Source organism: Erinaceus europaeus, chromosome 16 (genome assembly GCF_950295315.1).
Source record: "Erinaceus europaeus chromosome 16, mEriEur2.1, whole genome shotgun sequence".
Taxonomy (NCBI): Eukaryota; Metazoa; Chordata; class Mammalia; order Eulipotyphla; family Erinaceidae; genus Erinaceus; species Erinaceus europaeus.
The window spans coordinates 28,710,907-28,723,894 of NC_080177.1; the positions used below are offsets into that span (position 1 = coordinate 28,710,907).

Consider the following 12,988-nt stretch of genomic DNA (forward strand, 5'->3'; position numbering starts at 1 on the left):
GTGTTATCTTTCCCTTTCTCCAGTTGTCTCTTAGCCTCTTTTTTTTTTTTGCCTCCTGGGTTATTGCTGGGGCTCAGTGCCTGCACCATGAATCCACTGCTCCTGGAGGCCCTCCCCCCGCTTAATTATTGCCCTTGTTGTTGTAGCCTTGTAGTTATTATTGTTATTGTTGATGTCGTTAGTTGTTGGATAGGACAGAGAGAAATGGAGAGAGGAGGGGAAGACAGAGGGGGGGAAGAAAGATAGACACCTGCAGACCAGTTTCACCGCCTGTGTAGCGACTCCCCTGCAGGTGGGGAACCTGGACTTCAACCAGTATCCTTTCGCCGGTCCTTGCACTTTGCGCCACTTGCGCTTAACCCGCTGCTCTACCACCCGACCCCCAGCCTCTTTCTTATCTGAGAAAGTCTACCTGGAGCAGTCAAGCTCCAAGGACAAGACACACATAAAAAAATATAAACAAGGGGCTGGGCTGTGGCGCACTCAGTTAAGGGCACATGTTATCATACATAAGGGTCATGGTTCAAGCCCCTGCTCCCCACCTACAAGGAGGATGCTCCATGAGCCGTGAAGCAGGTCTGTAAGTGTTTCTTTCTCCCTTCTCAATTTCTTCCCTCTCAATTTTTCTCTGTCCCATCAAGTAAAAACATAAATGTAGAAAAAATAAAATGGAGAAACTGTCTTCCAGGAACAGTGGATTCATAGTGCTGGCTCTAAGTCCCAGAGATAAACTGGTGGCAATAAAATAAAATTAAATATAAAAACAGTCCCTCCCAACAAAAATTTATCCAGCCCAAATGTTAATAGTGCCTCAGGTTAAGAACTTCTGTTGCTGTCCATTAAAGTGTAATGTTTGGGGTAACCGGTTCCTTTTCAAGAGAAAAAAAAATGCAAGTAAAAAAAAAAAACTTATACCTCAGCCTGTCTGTATCTCTATGGATTAAGAGTGTTGAGTATTACTATCAGCTTTCTCAAAGTTAACTTTACCCACATATATCTGTGGAAGAGGCTAACCCATAGATGTGTAGAGCCCTGTAGAATCCTATAATCTTTAGAGAGTCCTAATTGAGCCTAATACCCATAAACAGTCATACAGATCTCTTTTGCCCAAGGCTTGTACAACCCTCTTAAAAGTTTTCATTACAAATTCCAATTAATAGTTCATTTTCAAATTTTTGACATCTGATAATTGTGAAAAATAAAATCATGGTTAAAATAAAAATCAATGGGCTGATGCTATGTGCAGTGGTAGTGTACTAGACTTGCATGGCTGAGGCTCCAGAGGTCCCAGCCTCAATCCTGGGTATCACCACATGCCAGAGCTGAAAATTGCTCTGAGCTGAACAGTGCTCTGAGGTCTCTCTCCCTAATTAAAATAAACAAATCTTTAATAAAATAAAATAAAACGTAAATTAGCCAGAACACTTCAATAAATACTATGCAGTAGTCTGTTTTTAAATTTTTTTTCTTTTTATTTATTTACTGGATAGTGACAGAGAGAAATTGAGAGGGGAGGGGAAGGGAGAGAGACAGAGAGACAGAGAGACACTTGCAGCCCTGCTTTACCACTCCTGAAGGCTTCCCCCTGCAGGTAGGGACCGGGGACTTGAACCTGCATCCTTGTGCATTGTAATGTGTGCACTCAATCAGGTGCACCACCGCCTAGCCCCTCAGTAGTCTTTTTTTAACTATATGGCTAGGAAACATACATGATGCAAAAAAGCTGCCACAAGCCAGCAGAGACTGAAACAGCAGAATCTTAGAGTAATTCTTAAAATGATTTTCTTTTCTTTTTTGTTTTATTTTTTGGCTCCAGGGTTATCACTGGGGCTCGGTGCCTGTACTACAAATCCACTGCTCCTGGAGGCTATTTTTTCCCTTTTGTTGCCCTGGTTGTTTATTGTTGTTGTTATTATTGTTGTTGGATAGATCAGAGAGAAATGCAGAGAGGAAGGGAAGACAGAGAGGGGGAGAGAAAGATACACACCTGCAGACCTTCACCGCCTGTGAAGCGACTCCCCTTCAGGTGGGGAACTGGGGGGCTCAAACCGGGATCCTTACACCAGTCCTTGGGCTTTGTGCCATGTGCGCTTATCCCGCGATGCGACCGCCCAGCCCCCATGACTTTCTTAAAGCTCACAAAATATGCTTGTAGTAACTGGTCAAAAAATAAAGAAAATAATCTTTCACAACAGGTCTTCCTGAACAAGAAAAAAAAAATCTGTTATGTTTTCCCCACAAGGGATAGATTGTTATATTATAGTTATTGTACTATCTGTGTAATATGTAGTATAAGTATATGTAGTGCAATATTAGTATCAATTACAATGACTGTTAACTATAAAATATAACATTTTGTTTAAGTTTTTGAGCTTTAAAAACACCTCAAACTTTTGAAAAGCTTGCCATTTAGTTCCTTGAGGAAACAATTGTGATTGTGAGGACACCTAGTGTTTCAAGAAATACATTTTATATTCCTAGTTGAATAAAATTTAAAGATAATTATTTGTAGCCCATGAGGTGGCACTGTGGGTGAATACTGGATTCACAAGCCTGAGGCCCCATGTAAAATTCCTGGCATTGCAAGGGCCAGAGTGATGATCTGATTCTCTCTCACAAATATAATAGTGTTTTTTAAATTTTTTTTCAAATCTTTATTTATTGGATAGACACAGCCAGAAATCAAGAGGGAAAGTGATGATAGAGAGGAAGATAGAGACACCTGCAGCCCTGCTTTGCCACTTGCGAAGCTTTCCCCCTGCAGGTGGGGACCGGGGGCTAGAACCTGGGTCCTTGCACATGTGCACTCAACAAGGTGTGCCACCACCTGGCCCCCTAGTTTTTTTTTTTAAAGATTTTTTTCCCCACTGAACTGTAGCTTTCACATACCACTAGTAGTGAAAGATACGTGGTGTCATGATACAGAGCAGTTAACTAATAGAAATGCTTTCTCTAGTGGCCCAGGAGGTGGTATAGTGGTTTAAAGATCATGAGTTCAATCTCCTACACTGCATATGCCAGAGTAGTGCTCTGGTTTCTCTCTCTCTCCATTTCTCTCTCTCTTTTCTCCCACATCTTTCTCATAAATCAATAAATTTAAAAATAAATCCTACTCTATTCTTTTTAAGAATAAAATACTGGAGAGAGGGGAGTGTACCAGGTTAAGTGCACATAGTCCTAAGCCCAAAGACCAGTGCAAGGATCCAGGTTTGAGCCCCCAGCTTCCCACTTGCAGGGGGGACACTTTACAAGTGGTGAAGCAGGTCTGCAGGTGCCTTTTTCTCTCCCTCTATCTCCCCCTCCCCTGTCAATTTCTCTGTTCTATTGAATAAAATGGGGGGGGAGATATGGCTGCCAGAAGTGGTGGATTCACAGTGTTGTTGCACTGAGCCCCAGTGATAACTTTGGAGGCCAAAAAAAAAAAAGTATAAAATACTTGGGGACTGGATGGTTGCAGACCCAACTGAGCTCATGAACTGTCCCCTCTACATACAGAGTAGGGACTTGAACCCAGGTGCTTGCACTTGGTAACTGGCCCTTAGGAATTCATGTTCCAATAAAAATTATAATGTAAAATCCCTCCATTCTATTTCTTATACATATGAAGGGAAAGGTACATTGCATGATTTTTATGATATGAAAATAGCTAAGTGGTTTGAAATACTGAATTCTCAAATGAGTTGAGTGTTATGGTCATCATAAATCCACATACAAAAGTACAGAATAACTGCCACTTGAACTACTAGGTCAGTGTATCTCTATCTCAGCACTACTGATATTGTGGTGAGATAATCTGTTCTTGTGGGGGCTGTCTTGTGCACTGCAGGGCTACAGCAGCATTTCTGGTTCCATGACAACCCACAATGTCTTCAGACATGTCCTGGCTGAATGTGCTTGGGGTCAAAGGGAAGGCAAAGCTGCTTCCAGCTGAAAACCACTGATCTTGAAACAAATAGTTAGAAAACTAGCATGAATTGGTAGAGAAATTTCACAGAAGGTATGATTTTAAAGGTTAGAAGTGTATTAGATAAGGAGAGGGGGAGAGGGAGACAGCATAATGGTTATGTAAAGAGACTTTCATGTCTGGGATTCTGAGGCTTCAGGCTCAATCACCTGCACCACCATCAGCCAGAGCTGAGCAGTACTCTGGGAATAAAAATTTAAAAAAATTTAAAAAATATTTATTTATTCCCCTTTGTTGCCCTTGTTTTATTGTTGTAGTTATTGTTGTTACTGATATCATCATTGTTGGATAGGACAGAGAGAAATGGAGAGAGGAGGGAAAGACAGAGAGGGGGAGAGACAGACACCTACAGACGTACTTCGCTGCCTGTGAAGCGACTCCCCTGCAGATGGGGAGCCAGGGGTTCGAACAGGGATCCTTATGCCGGTCCTTGCGCTTTGCACTACCTGCGCTAACGCCCAACTCCTTAAAATTTTTTTTTCAATTTTAAAGTATATTATATGGGGAGGGAAGAAGTTCAGCAAGAGTACTCTTCCTACATTTGTGAGGTTCTGGGTTGGATCTGCAGCACCAATGAGAGCGGCAGGAATTCCATAGATAGTGGAGAAGTAAGTACTTTGTTATCTTTCCATCTCTTTCTCTCTCTCAAAAAAAAAAATGGGGGAGTCGGGCGGTAGCGCATCAGGATAAGCACAGTTGGTGCAAAGCGCAAGGACCGGCATAAGGATCCCAGTTCAAGTCCCCGGCTCCCCACCTGTAGGGGAGTAGCTTCACAGGTGGTGAAGCAGGTCTGCAGGTGTCCATCTTTCTCTCCCCCACTCTATCTTCCCCTCCTCTCTCCGTTTCTCTGTCCTATCCAACAACAACGACATCAATAATAAACTACAACAACAAAAAAGTAATAAAATAAAATAGAAACACACAGTCTAAGTGCACACAATCAGGTGTGGTAGAATTCCTGAACAGTATGTTCCCACCTCTGTCCCCCTGTTGTATGGAACAGTTTCTACTCTGATCCTATAAATTAGGAACATGAAGGATAGAGAAGGTATTACCATTCCTCCCATTTCTTCTCAAAAAAGCCAGGCATCCCAACTTTTATGTGTAATTCCACATATAAATGTGTTGGGAAGAAATACAGTTTTAAAAAATCTGTGAGCCTGCGGGTCCATGCGGTAGCGCAGCGGGTTAAGCACACGCACATGGCGCAAAGCGCAAGGACAGACAGACATAAGAATCCAGGTTTGAGCCCCCGGCCTCCCCACCTGTAGGGGAGTCATTACACAGGTGGTGAAGCAGGTCTGCAGGCGTCTTTCTCTCCCCCTCTCTTGATCTCTCTCTGTCCTATCCAACAACAACAGCAATGGCAACAATAATAATGACAACAAGGGCAACAAAATGGGAAAAAATGGCCTCCAAGAGCAGTGGATTCGTAGTGCAGGCACCAAGACCCAGCAATAACCTGGAGGCAAAAACAAACAAACAAAAAAACCTGTGAGCCAAATAAAACATATAACTACATTTGTCCTCTAAGGCACAACTGTATGATCTCAGCAGGAGTTTTATCAGGGTGGTCCTGAGTATGAAGATGTGGGAGGACTATGCCAATATATTTGCTTATACCAGCAGGTCTACCAATAAGGGTCCTACACTCACAGCTGGTCTCAATATATCAGGAGTACCTAAATACTGATCTGGCCAAAGCAGCTCATTATGGTTCCAATGAATAACCCCAATACCCCAAAAACTGGCTTCTGGATCATCATCCTGGAGGAATGTGGCGAGAACGAGCAAAAATGTGAAATACTGGGGATCTCCACTCAGAGAGGAAGAGTAGACCATGAGCTCTGACAGAGCTCTGACTTAAGAAAAGTCTCAGAAAAACCTGGTCTTTCTCATTTTAGAGATGACTAAAGAGAAAGTTAGGGCAGAAAGTCTTAGGTCTAAAAGACTGCTTATAACATAAGCAGGGAGGGGCTGAGCAGTGTCACATCTGGTAGAGCGTACATGTTACCATGTACAAGGATCCCGGTTCAAGCCCTAGTTCCTACCTGCTGGGGAAAAGCTTCATGAGTAGTGAAGCAGTGATGTAGGTGTCTCTCTTTCTCCCTATCTCCCCCTTCCCTCTGGCTCTATCCAAAGTAAATAAATAAAAATAAAATAAAGTAAGTGGGAACTAGTACCTGGGTACCAAAGCCCAACCAAAACAACCACTTAACATGCTAAGCCATACAAGGCAGAAGAAAAATTCCTGAGGTGCTCTGGCTAAACCTTTCACAAAAGCCTCCCCCCCCATTTCCTGATGCAAATTAACACTGGCAATCAAAGCCATAACTCCTCTGCCCAAGCTTGAATAACTTTTCTTTTCTTTTTTTTTAGTACTATATATATATATTTTTATTTTTGAGTGATATGAAGAGAGAGAAAGACACAGAGAGATACACTAGGGTTCAATCCCTGGCACCACATAATAGCACTAAGAAGACCACCAGAGATGATGAAGCTGTGCTTTGTTCTCTCTCCCCTTTCTACATTTCTCATTCTCTAAAGGACAGAGAGGCACGTGCATAGACCCTCAGTACAATCTCTTAACACTTTATAACATAAAGGTCTCAAGGCAGTTTATCACTGTCAAAAAGATAACATGTCAGTTATTCATCTACACAATAATTACTAATAATTACTACTGCAACTATGTGTCAGGAAGAATTCTAAGTGCTCTTCTCATTTAGTTGTCTTAATAATTTAATAGTCTAGATAGAGAAATGTTGCTATAGAGAGATGAATTTTGCTTAAAGGCACAATACATAGTATTCAAGAGAGAAAGGTTTCCAGGTGTTTAGAAGTACAGACATAAAATAAGAATTTCCCCCTAAGGAGCTTACAGCAGCTAGCAGTATTTAACTTGTTCTCTGCTTAAGTAAAACATATCTGGTGAGCAACTATTTTCAGTATCTAGCCAAGAAGCAGGCCTACATTCTCTCTACCCAACCAGTCTTTCTAAAAGGAAGACTCTATCAAGAAAAAGCTATTGGTCAAGGCAGTATGTCTGAGTAGAAAGAAACATAAAAGGTAAAGCACAAACAATGTAGTTTAGTAAACCACTTGTTGAAAAGCAGGCATATATAAATACTACAGCTTCTTTTTCTAAATATTTATTTTCCCTTTTGTTGCCCTTGTTTTTCATTATTGTTGTAGTTATTGTTGTTATTGATGTCGTTATTAGATAGGACAGAGAGAAATGGTGAGAGGAGGGGAAGACAGACACCTGCAGACCTGCTTCACCGCTTGTGAAGCGACTCCCCTGCAGGTGGGGAGCAGGGGGCTCGAACTGGGTCATTAGGCCGGTCCAGGCGCTTTGTGCCACGTGCTCTTAACCCTCTGTGCTACCACCTGACTCCCAAATTTCTAATCTACAAGTCTGGTGTCCCTCCTCACCAATGTGGAAGATTGATCACCATCTAATTTACCATCTCATTTTCTTTACCCACCATCTCTACCTTTTAGAAATAAATAATTATGCTTCAAGGTAAGTGTGACCACCAGTAACTCTTATTATAGCTTACTCATAAATTTAGAAGTTCATAGGACAGTTACTGTTACCTGTTACAGCAGTTAATAAATAACTCAAGTCAAAAGTCTGAAGAGCAACAACCTCCAGGAAGGTCAGACAAAATACATCCTTCGCTCTTCTAGTCTAATAACTTTCCTCACTAGTAATCTCCAGACAAAATTTTTTTAGCAACTATGTTACTTCCGGGGTGTAAGTTTGGCGATCACACTTAATACTAGGTAAGCACTCAAGATTTCCTAGAAGGGTTGAACAGAGAGAGGTCAAAGGAAATACAGAATGTCATTAGGACTCAGAAATCAAAATACTGATATATAAAAACCAGAAACTAACTCTAGGGCCAGGTCAGGCAATGGCTGTTAGAGGAATATGTAACTGAAGAGTGAGAAACATACACTGGAGCCCACTAGGCAATCGACTAGTGGGAAAAGAGTCCCTGTCACTCATTAGCTTTGTCACCTCACTATTTTCAAGTCAAGTCTGTTCACCTCTAAATTATAGATGGAAAAAAAAAAAGATGTCTGAGTTCTGTGGTGCTGCCGATAACTCCAACTACTGTCTTATGACAGAAAGTTGTCACTTTGGGGCCGGATAAAATAAAGTCATGAATCTGAGGGCAGAGCTAATAGTCTATATGCAAACGCAATCTGCGCCCAGGGCTCTTTCTCCGCCTGCACGTTATCAGTCTTCAGTCTCAGACCATCGTCCTGGCTCCCCACCGGTGGACTAATGTCCCTCCCGCCAAAAGCAAGGAGTTGCACACTCAGCTGAGCCCCCGCCGGCAGCCCTACAGGAATGACAGGTACTTACGCGGAGACCACCTTCCCGTTCAGAATTTCCGCAGGTGCCATGGCCTTTAGTAGTCCGCTGCCCACGCTGGAAACTCCAAGATCCAGGTTCAACTCTCTGTCCAGCCACGCAGATCAAGCCCAACCCACGTGCTTAGCGATCGTCCAGGGAGATGCTACCACTGCGCCTGCGCCCGTCCTCCAGCCCCACCCCTACCCCAAGACCTTCCAGGACCAAGATTCGCCGGTGCTATCCGGAAAGACGTAGGTCCTTCTTGTCATGGAGAACTGAACGGGACGTCTGCCATGTCGCCGGAAGATGAGCTGTGATGAATGGCTAGAAGAAATGATTGGCAGGTGGAATGACCTGTTTCAGCTCGAGCCTTCTTGTGGGGCGGGACCAGTTCATGGAGGGGTGTGGCCTCAGTGTCAGACCTTCGGGGGCGAAGCTGGGGGCGAGGCCGGAAGGGGGCGAGCTGAGTTACGCCGGCTCGATTGGGGGAGTTTGGGACAAACTGTTTTGTCGGGCAGGTCGCGGACGTCACGTGGTTTTCACAGCGTGGCTGCGGTGGATGCCAAAGTGGCTCATAGAGGTTAAACCAGAAGAATCTGCTAGGCAGTACCCGGCTTTCCCGCCCCGCGCCATCCTAGTGGAGACTTCCTTCCTACCCGCGCCTTGAGGGCTGGGCGGCGCTCTGTGCTTTTCACTTCTCAGACTTTGTGCCCCAGGGCCAGGGCGGAGCTGCAAGTGCTGTGGGACTCTGGTTGGGTCCCTGGAAGCCCTTGCGGAAGGTTGTGCCCCGCTTTGCAAAGAGTGGATTTGCTAAGACAGAAATCTAGGGAGGGCGGGCGGCAGGCGGTGTACCTGGTTAAGCGCGCACATTACAGTGCACAAGGACCCAGGTTCAAGCCCCTGGCCCCCACCCGCAGGGGGAAAGCAAAGTGGTGAAGCAGAGCTGCAGATGTCTCTTCTACCTCTCTCCCTATCTCTCCTTCCCCTCTCAATTTCTGTCTATATGCAGTAATAAATAAAATTTGTATATAAATTATATATATAATAAATATATAATAATAAATTATATATATATATATATATATATATATATGAGTTTGTAGGACAGTATGGTTGGGGGCCATGAGGCCCAAGGTTGACACTTATTTCTTCAATAGAAGTGGCTTGGGCTTTTGCTTTGAGGGGAGAGGGATCGCAGAGGGTGGTGGGTGGTACTTCGGGAGGTCAAGTCCTCTTATGGAACAGCCATGTTTGTTTTCTCCACTGGGGAGCTCTGGGCTGAAATTATACGAAGTCCTAAGAAGTCATCACAGTGGTTCTGTGAGAGAAACTGTCCTGGTTGCTTTGTTTACTTCCTTTTCCCTACTTTACTAGATAGTACTGGCATAGATGTGAAGTTCAGTGGGCAAGCGGTGACGCACCCAGTTGCGTGCTTGATGTTGGACAAGGACCAGGGTTCAAGCCCCTGGTAACCGCATGCAGGACAACAAACTTTATGACCAGTGACGTAGTACTGCAGATGTCTCTTTCTCCCTCTCTACTTCCTTCCCCTCCTCTCAATTTCTCTCTGTTCTATCAAATTAATAGAAAAAAAAAAGAGGGGGGAAACAGGTATCAGGAGAGGTGGATTTGTATAGTGCTGATACCAATCCCCAGTGGTGGCAAAAAAAAAAAAAAAATTCAAATCATGAATGCTACAAGGAAGTAATGTGAAATAACTGCAATAAAGTTAGTTGCAGATCCATCCCTTCCTGTTAACTGTGGAGCCTAGTGATAACAGGAGAGATCTACAATTCACAAGCATATAATACAGTATTATGATGAAATTGCTCACTCGGTTAGTGTGCTGCTTTGCAGTGTGTGCCTCCCAGGTTGGAAACTGACCTCTACAATACTGAAGAAAACTTCTGTGCTGTGGGTTTTTATTCTCTTATTTATTTATTTTTTCTTTTGTAACAGCACTGCTCAGCTCTAGCTTATGGTGGTGCAGGGAACTGAACCTGAAACCGCGGAGCCTCAGTCATGTCTGTTTGCATAACCAATATGCTATATACTCCGCCTCATTCTCTATTTTAAAAATAGTTATAGGGCGGGGGTAGATAGCATAGTGGTTATGCAAAGAAACTGTCATGCCTGAGGCTCTGAAGTCCCAGGTTCAATCCCCCCGCACCATAAACCAGAGCTGAGCAGTGCTTTGGTGTTTCTCTGTGTCTTTCTCACTCTGCATCTCTCTCAAAAATAAATAAAATACTTTAAAAATAATAATAATTGTAGTTACCTTGCTATACCTTACATCACCAGTGTACACATCTAGCACATAAAATTTGTACTTTAAAACAAAAGATTCAAAGGGGCCAGGTGGTGGCGCACCTGGTTAAGCGCGCACACTACAGTGCTTAAGACCCAGGTTCAAGCCCCTGATGCCCACCTGCAGGAGGAAAGCTTCACGAGTGATTGAGGCAGGACTGAGGGTGTCTCTCTGTCTCTTCCCCTCTCTATCTCTCCCTCTTCTCTCAATTTCTCTCTGTCTCTATCCAATAATAAATAAAAATATTTTTTAAAAAGATTCATTTTTTTATGAAAGAAAGGGGAAGAGAGAGAAACAGAATACAATAGTTTATCCACGGAACCACCTCCAGGGCCACAAAGTTTGTACTTCTTAGCCAAATTGGTTTCCCTAATCCCCTGGCTGCCACCATTCTCTTTGTGTGAGTGGGTGGATTCAGCTTTTTTATATTACATGTAAATGGTATCAAACTATTTTTTTTTCCAGCTAGATCTCATTTGGTTGAATACCCTCAAGATCCATCCATCTTTTTTTTTTTTCTGTTTGTTGCCCTTGCTTATTGTTGTTGTTATTATTATTGTTGTTGTTGTTGTTGGATAGGACAGAGAGAAATCGAGAGAGGACGGAAGACAGAGAGGGGGAGAGAAAAATAGACACTTGCAGACCTGCTTCACCACTTGTGGGGAGTCAGGGGCTCAAACCGGGATCCTTATGCCCGTCCTTGCGCTTAGCGCCATGTGCGCTTAACCTGCTGTGCTACTGCCGGGTCCCCCATCCATCTTTTTATAGTAACTGAACAGTACATGTTTTTGAGTAACATTTTCATCCATGCTTACATCAGCGGGCACATGGGTTGTTTCCATGTCTTGATTATTGTGAACATTGCTGCAGTGACCATGAAGAGGGGATGAGGGGTGTTTCCAGAATTTTTTTTTTTTTTGGTGAGGGGGAGGTGGTACTTTTAGTAGGTGGCTTTTGCTTGATTCCTTAATTCTGTCTTTTTTTTTTTCTTCTTTGTTTCTCTCTTTTTTTCTTGTAGAGTTAGAAAGGCAGAGAGCAAGAGAGAGATTACCACGCCAATGCTTCCTTCACTACGTTCGGGGCTGTGCTTGAACCTAGGTCATGCACATGGCAAAGCAGCACACTATGTCAGTGAGATATTTTACCCAGTTCTGAAAATACTTTAGAGTGACCTCATATACAGAATAACTATTTTGTTTTACTAGCATGTTTTATTGAGATATAATTTTGCATATCATAAAATGCTCTCGATTTAAAGTGTCTAGTGACTTTTAGTATATTTACAGAGCTATTCATCCATCAATGTAACAGAGTCAGAGCATCTTTAGTGAATTTTTTTTTTCCTGGTAATTGCTTTTACTTTACTACTCTATCACAGACTGTTCCAATAATACAATGATGAGTGAGGATAGATAGCATAAAGAAATTCTTTCTCCTGAGGTTCCAAAGTCCTAAGTTTAATCTACCACATCACTGTAAGCCAGAGGTGAATAGTACTCTGGTAAATAATAGTAATAATAAAAAATAATAATAATAATACAATGACTGAAAATTGGGGCTGGAGAGACAGCATAATGGTTAGGCAAACAGACTCTCAAGCCTGATGCCCCAGATTCAAAAACCCATACTACCTCTGGTAAATAAATACATAAACATTTTTTTTAAAGATTGAAAATTGGGACCAGGTAGTGGCATACCTAGTTAAGTACACACCATCCTGTATGCAAGGACCCAGGTTCAAGCTCCCGGACCCCACCTACAGGGAGAAAGCTTCACAAGTGATGAAACAGGGCTGCAGGTGTCTCTGTCTTTACCACTCTATCTCCCCCTCCCTCTCAATTTCTCTCTGTCTCTGTCCAATAATAAATAAATATAGATATTTAAAAATTAAATAAAATAAAGACTAAAATTTATCATCTCACAAATTCAGAAGTTTTGTGACTAGTAAGAATAGGCTGTAGTAATTTCATTTCACTTTTTCTTTTTTTTTCTTTTTTTTTCCCAGAGCACTGCTCAGCTCTGGTTTATGGTGGTGCAGGGGACTGAACCTGGGACTTTGGAGCCTCAGGCATGAGAGTCTCTTTGTATAACCATTATGCTACCTACTCCTGCCCTTCATTTAATTCTTCTTTATATCAATTATCCTACAATAAATTGGTTTTCCTTAAAGTCCCAGTTTCTGAAAGAAAAAGAAAACTATACACAAAGTAAGGTAAAGATTTACTGTAATAATCCTAGTGGTGTTGATGTCGAGTACATATTGGGAACATACTCTCTCTGTTGCAAATGTACTTCACTAGAGTTAGAATCCCAGTTTTCCGTTTTTCTTTTTTGGATAAAATTA

The 12,988-nt window shown here is 42.5% G+C and overlaps 1 protein-coding gene across 1 annotated transcript in view; it reads right to left on the reverse strand.

Moving 5' to 3' along the window:
• MTHFD1 (methylenetetrahydrofolate dehydrogenase, cyclohydrolase and formyltetrahydrofolate synthetase 1) overlaps positions 1-8,574 on the reverse strand; it is a 62,013-nt gene extending 53,439 nt beyond the window's left edge. Inside the window, exon 1 of the mRNA XM_016191933.2 lies at positions 8,346-8,574. Within this exon, the coding sequence (XP_016047419.1) occupies positions 8,346-8,386 (41 nt within the window). The 5' untranslated portion in view covers positions 8,387-8,574. The remainder of the gene's footprint in view (positions 1-8,345) is intronic.
• Positions 8,575-12,988: the final 4,414 nt, after the last annotated feature.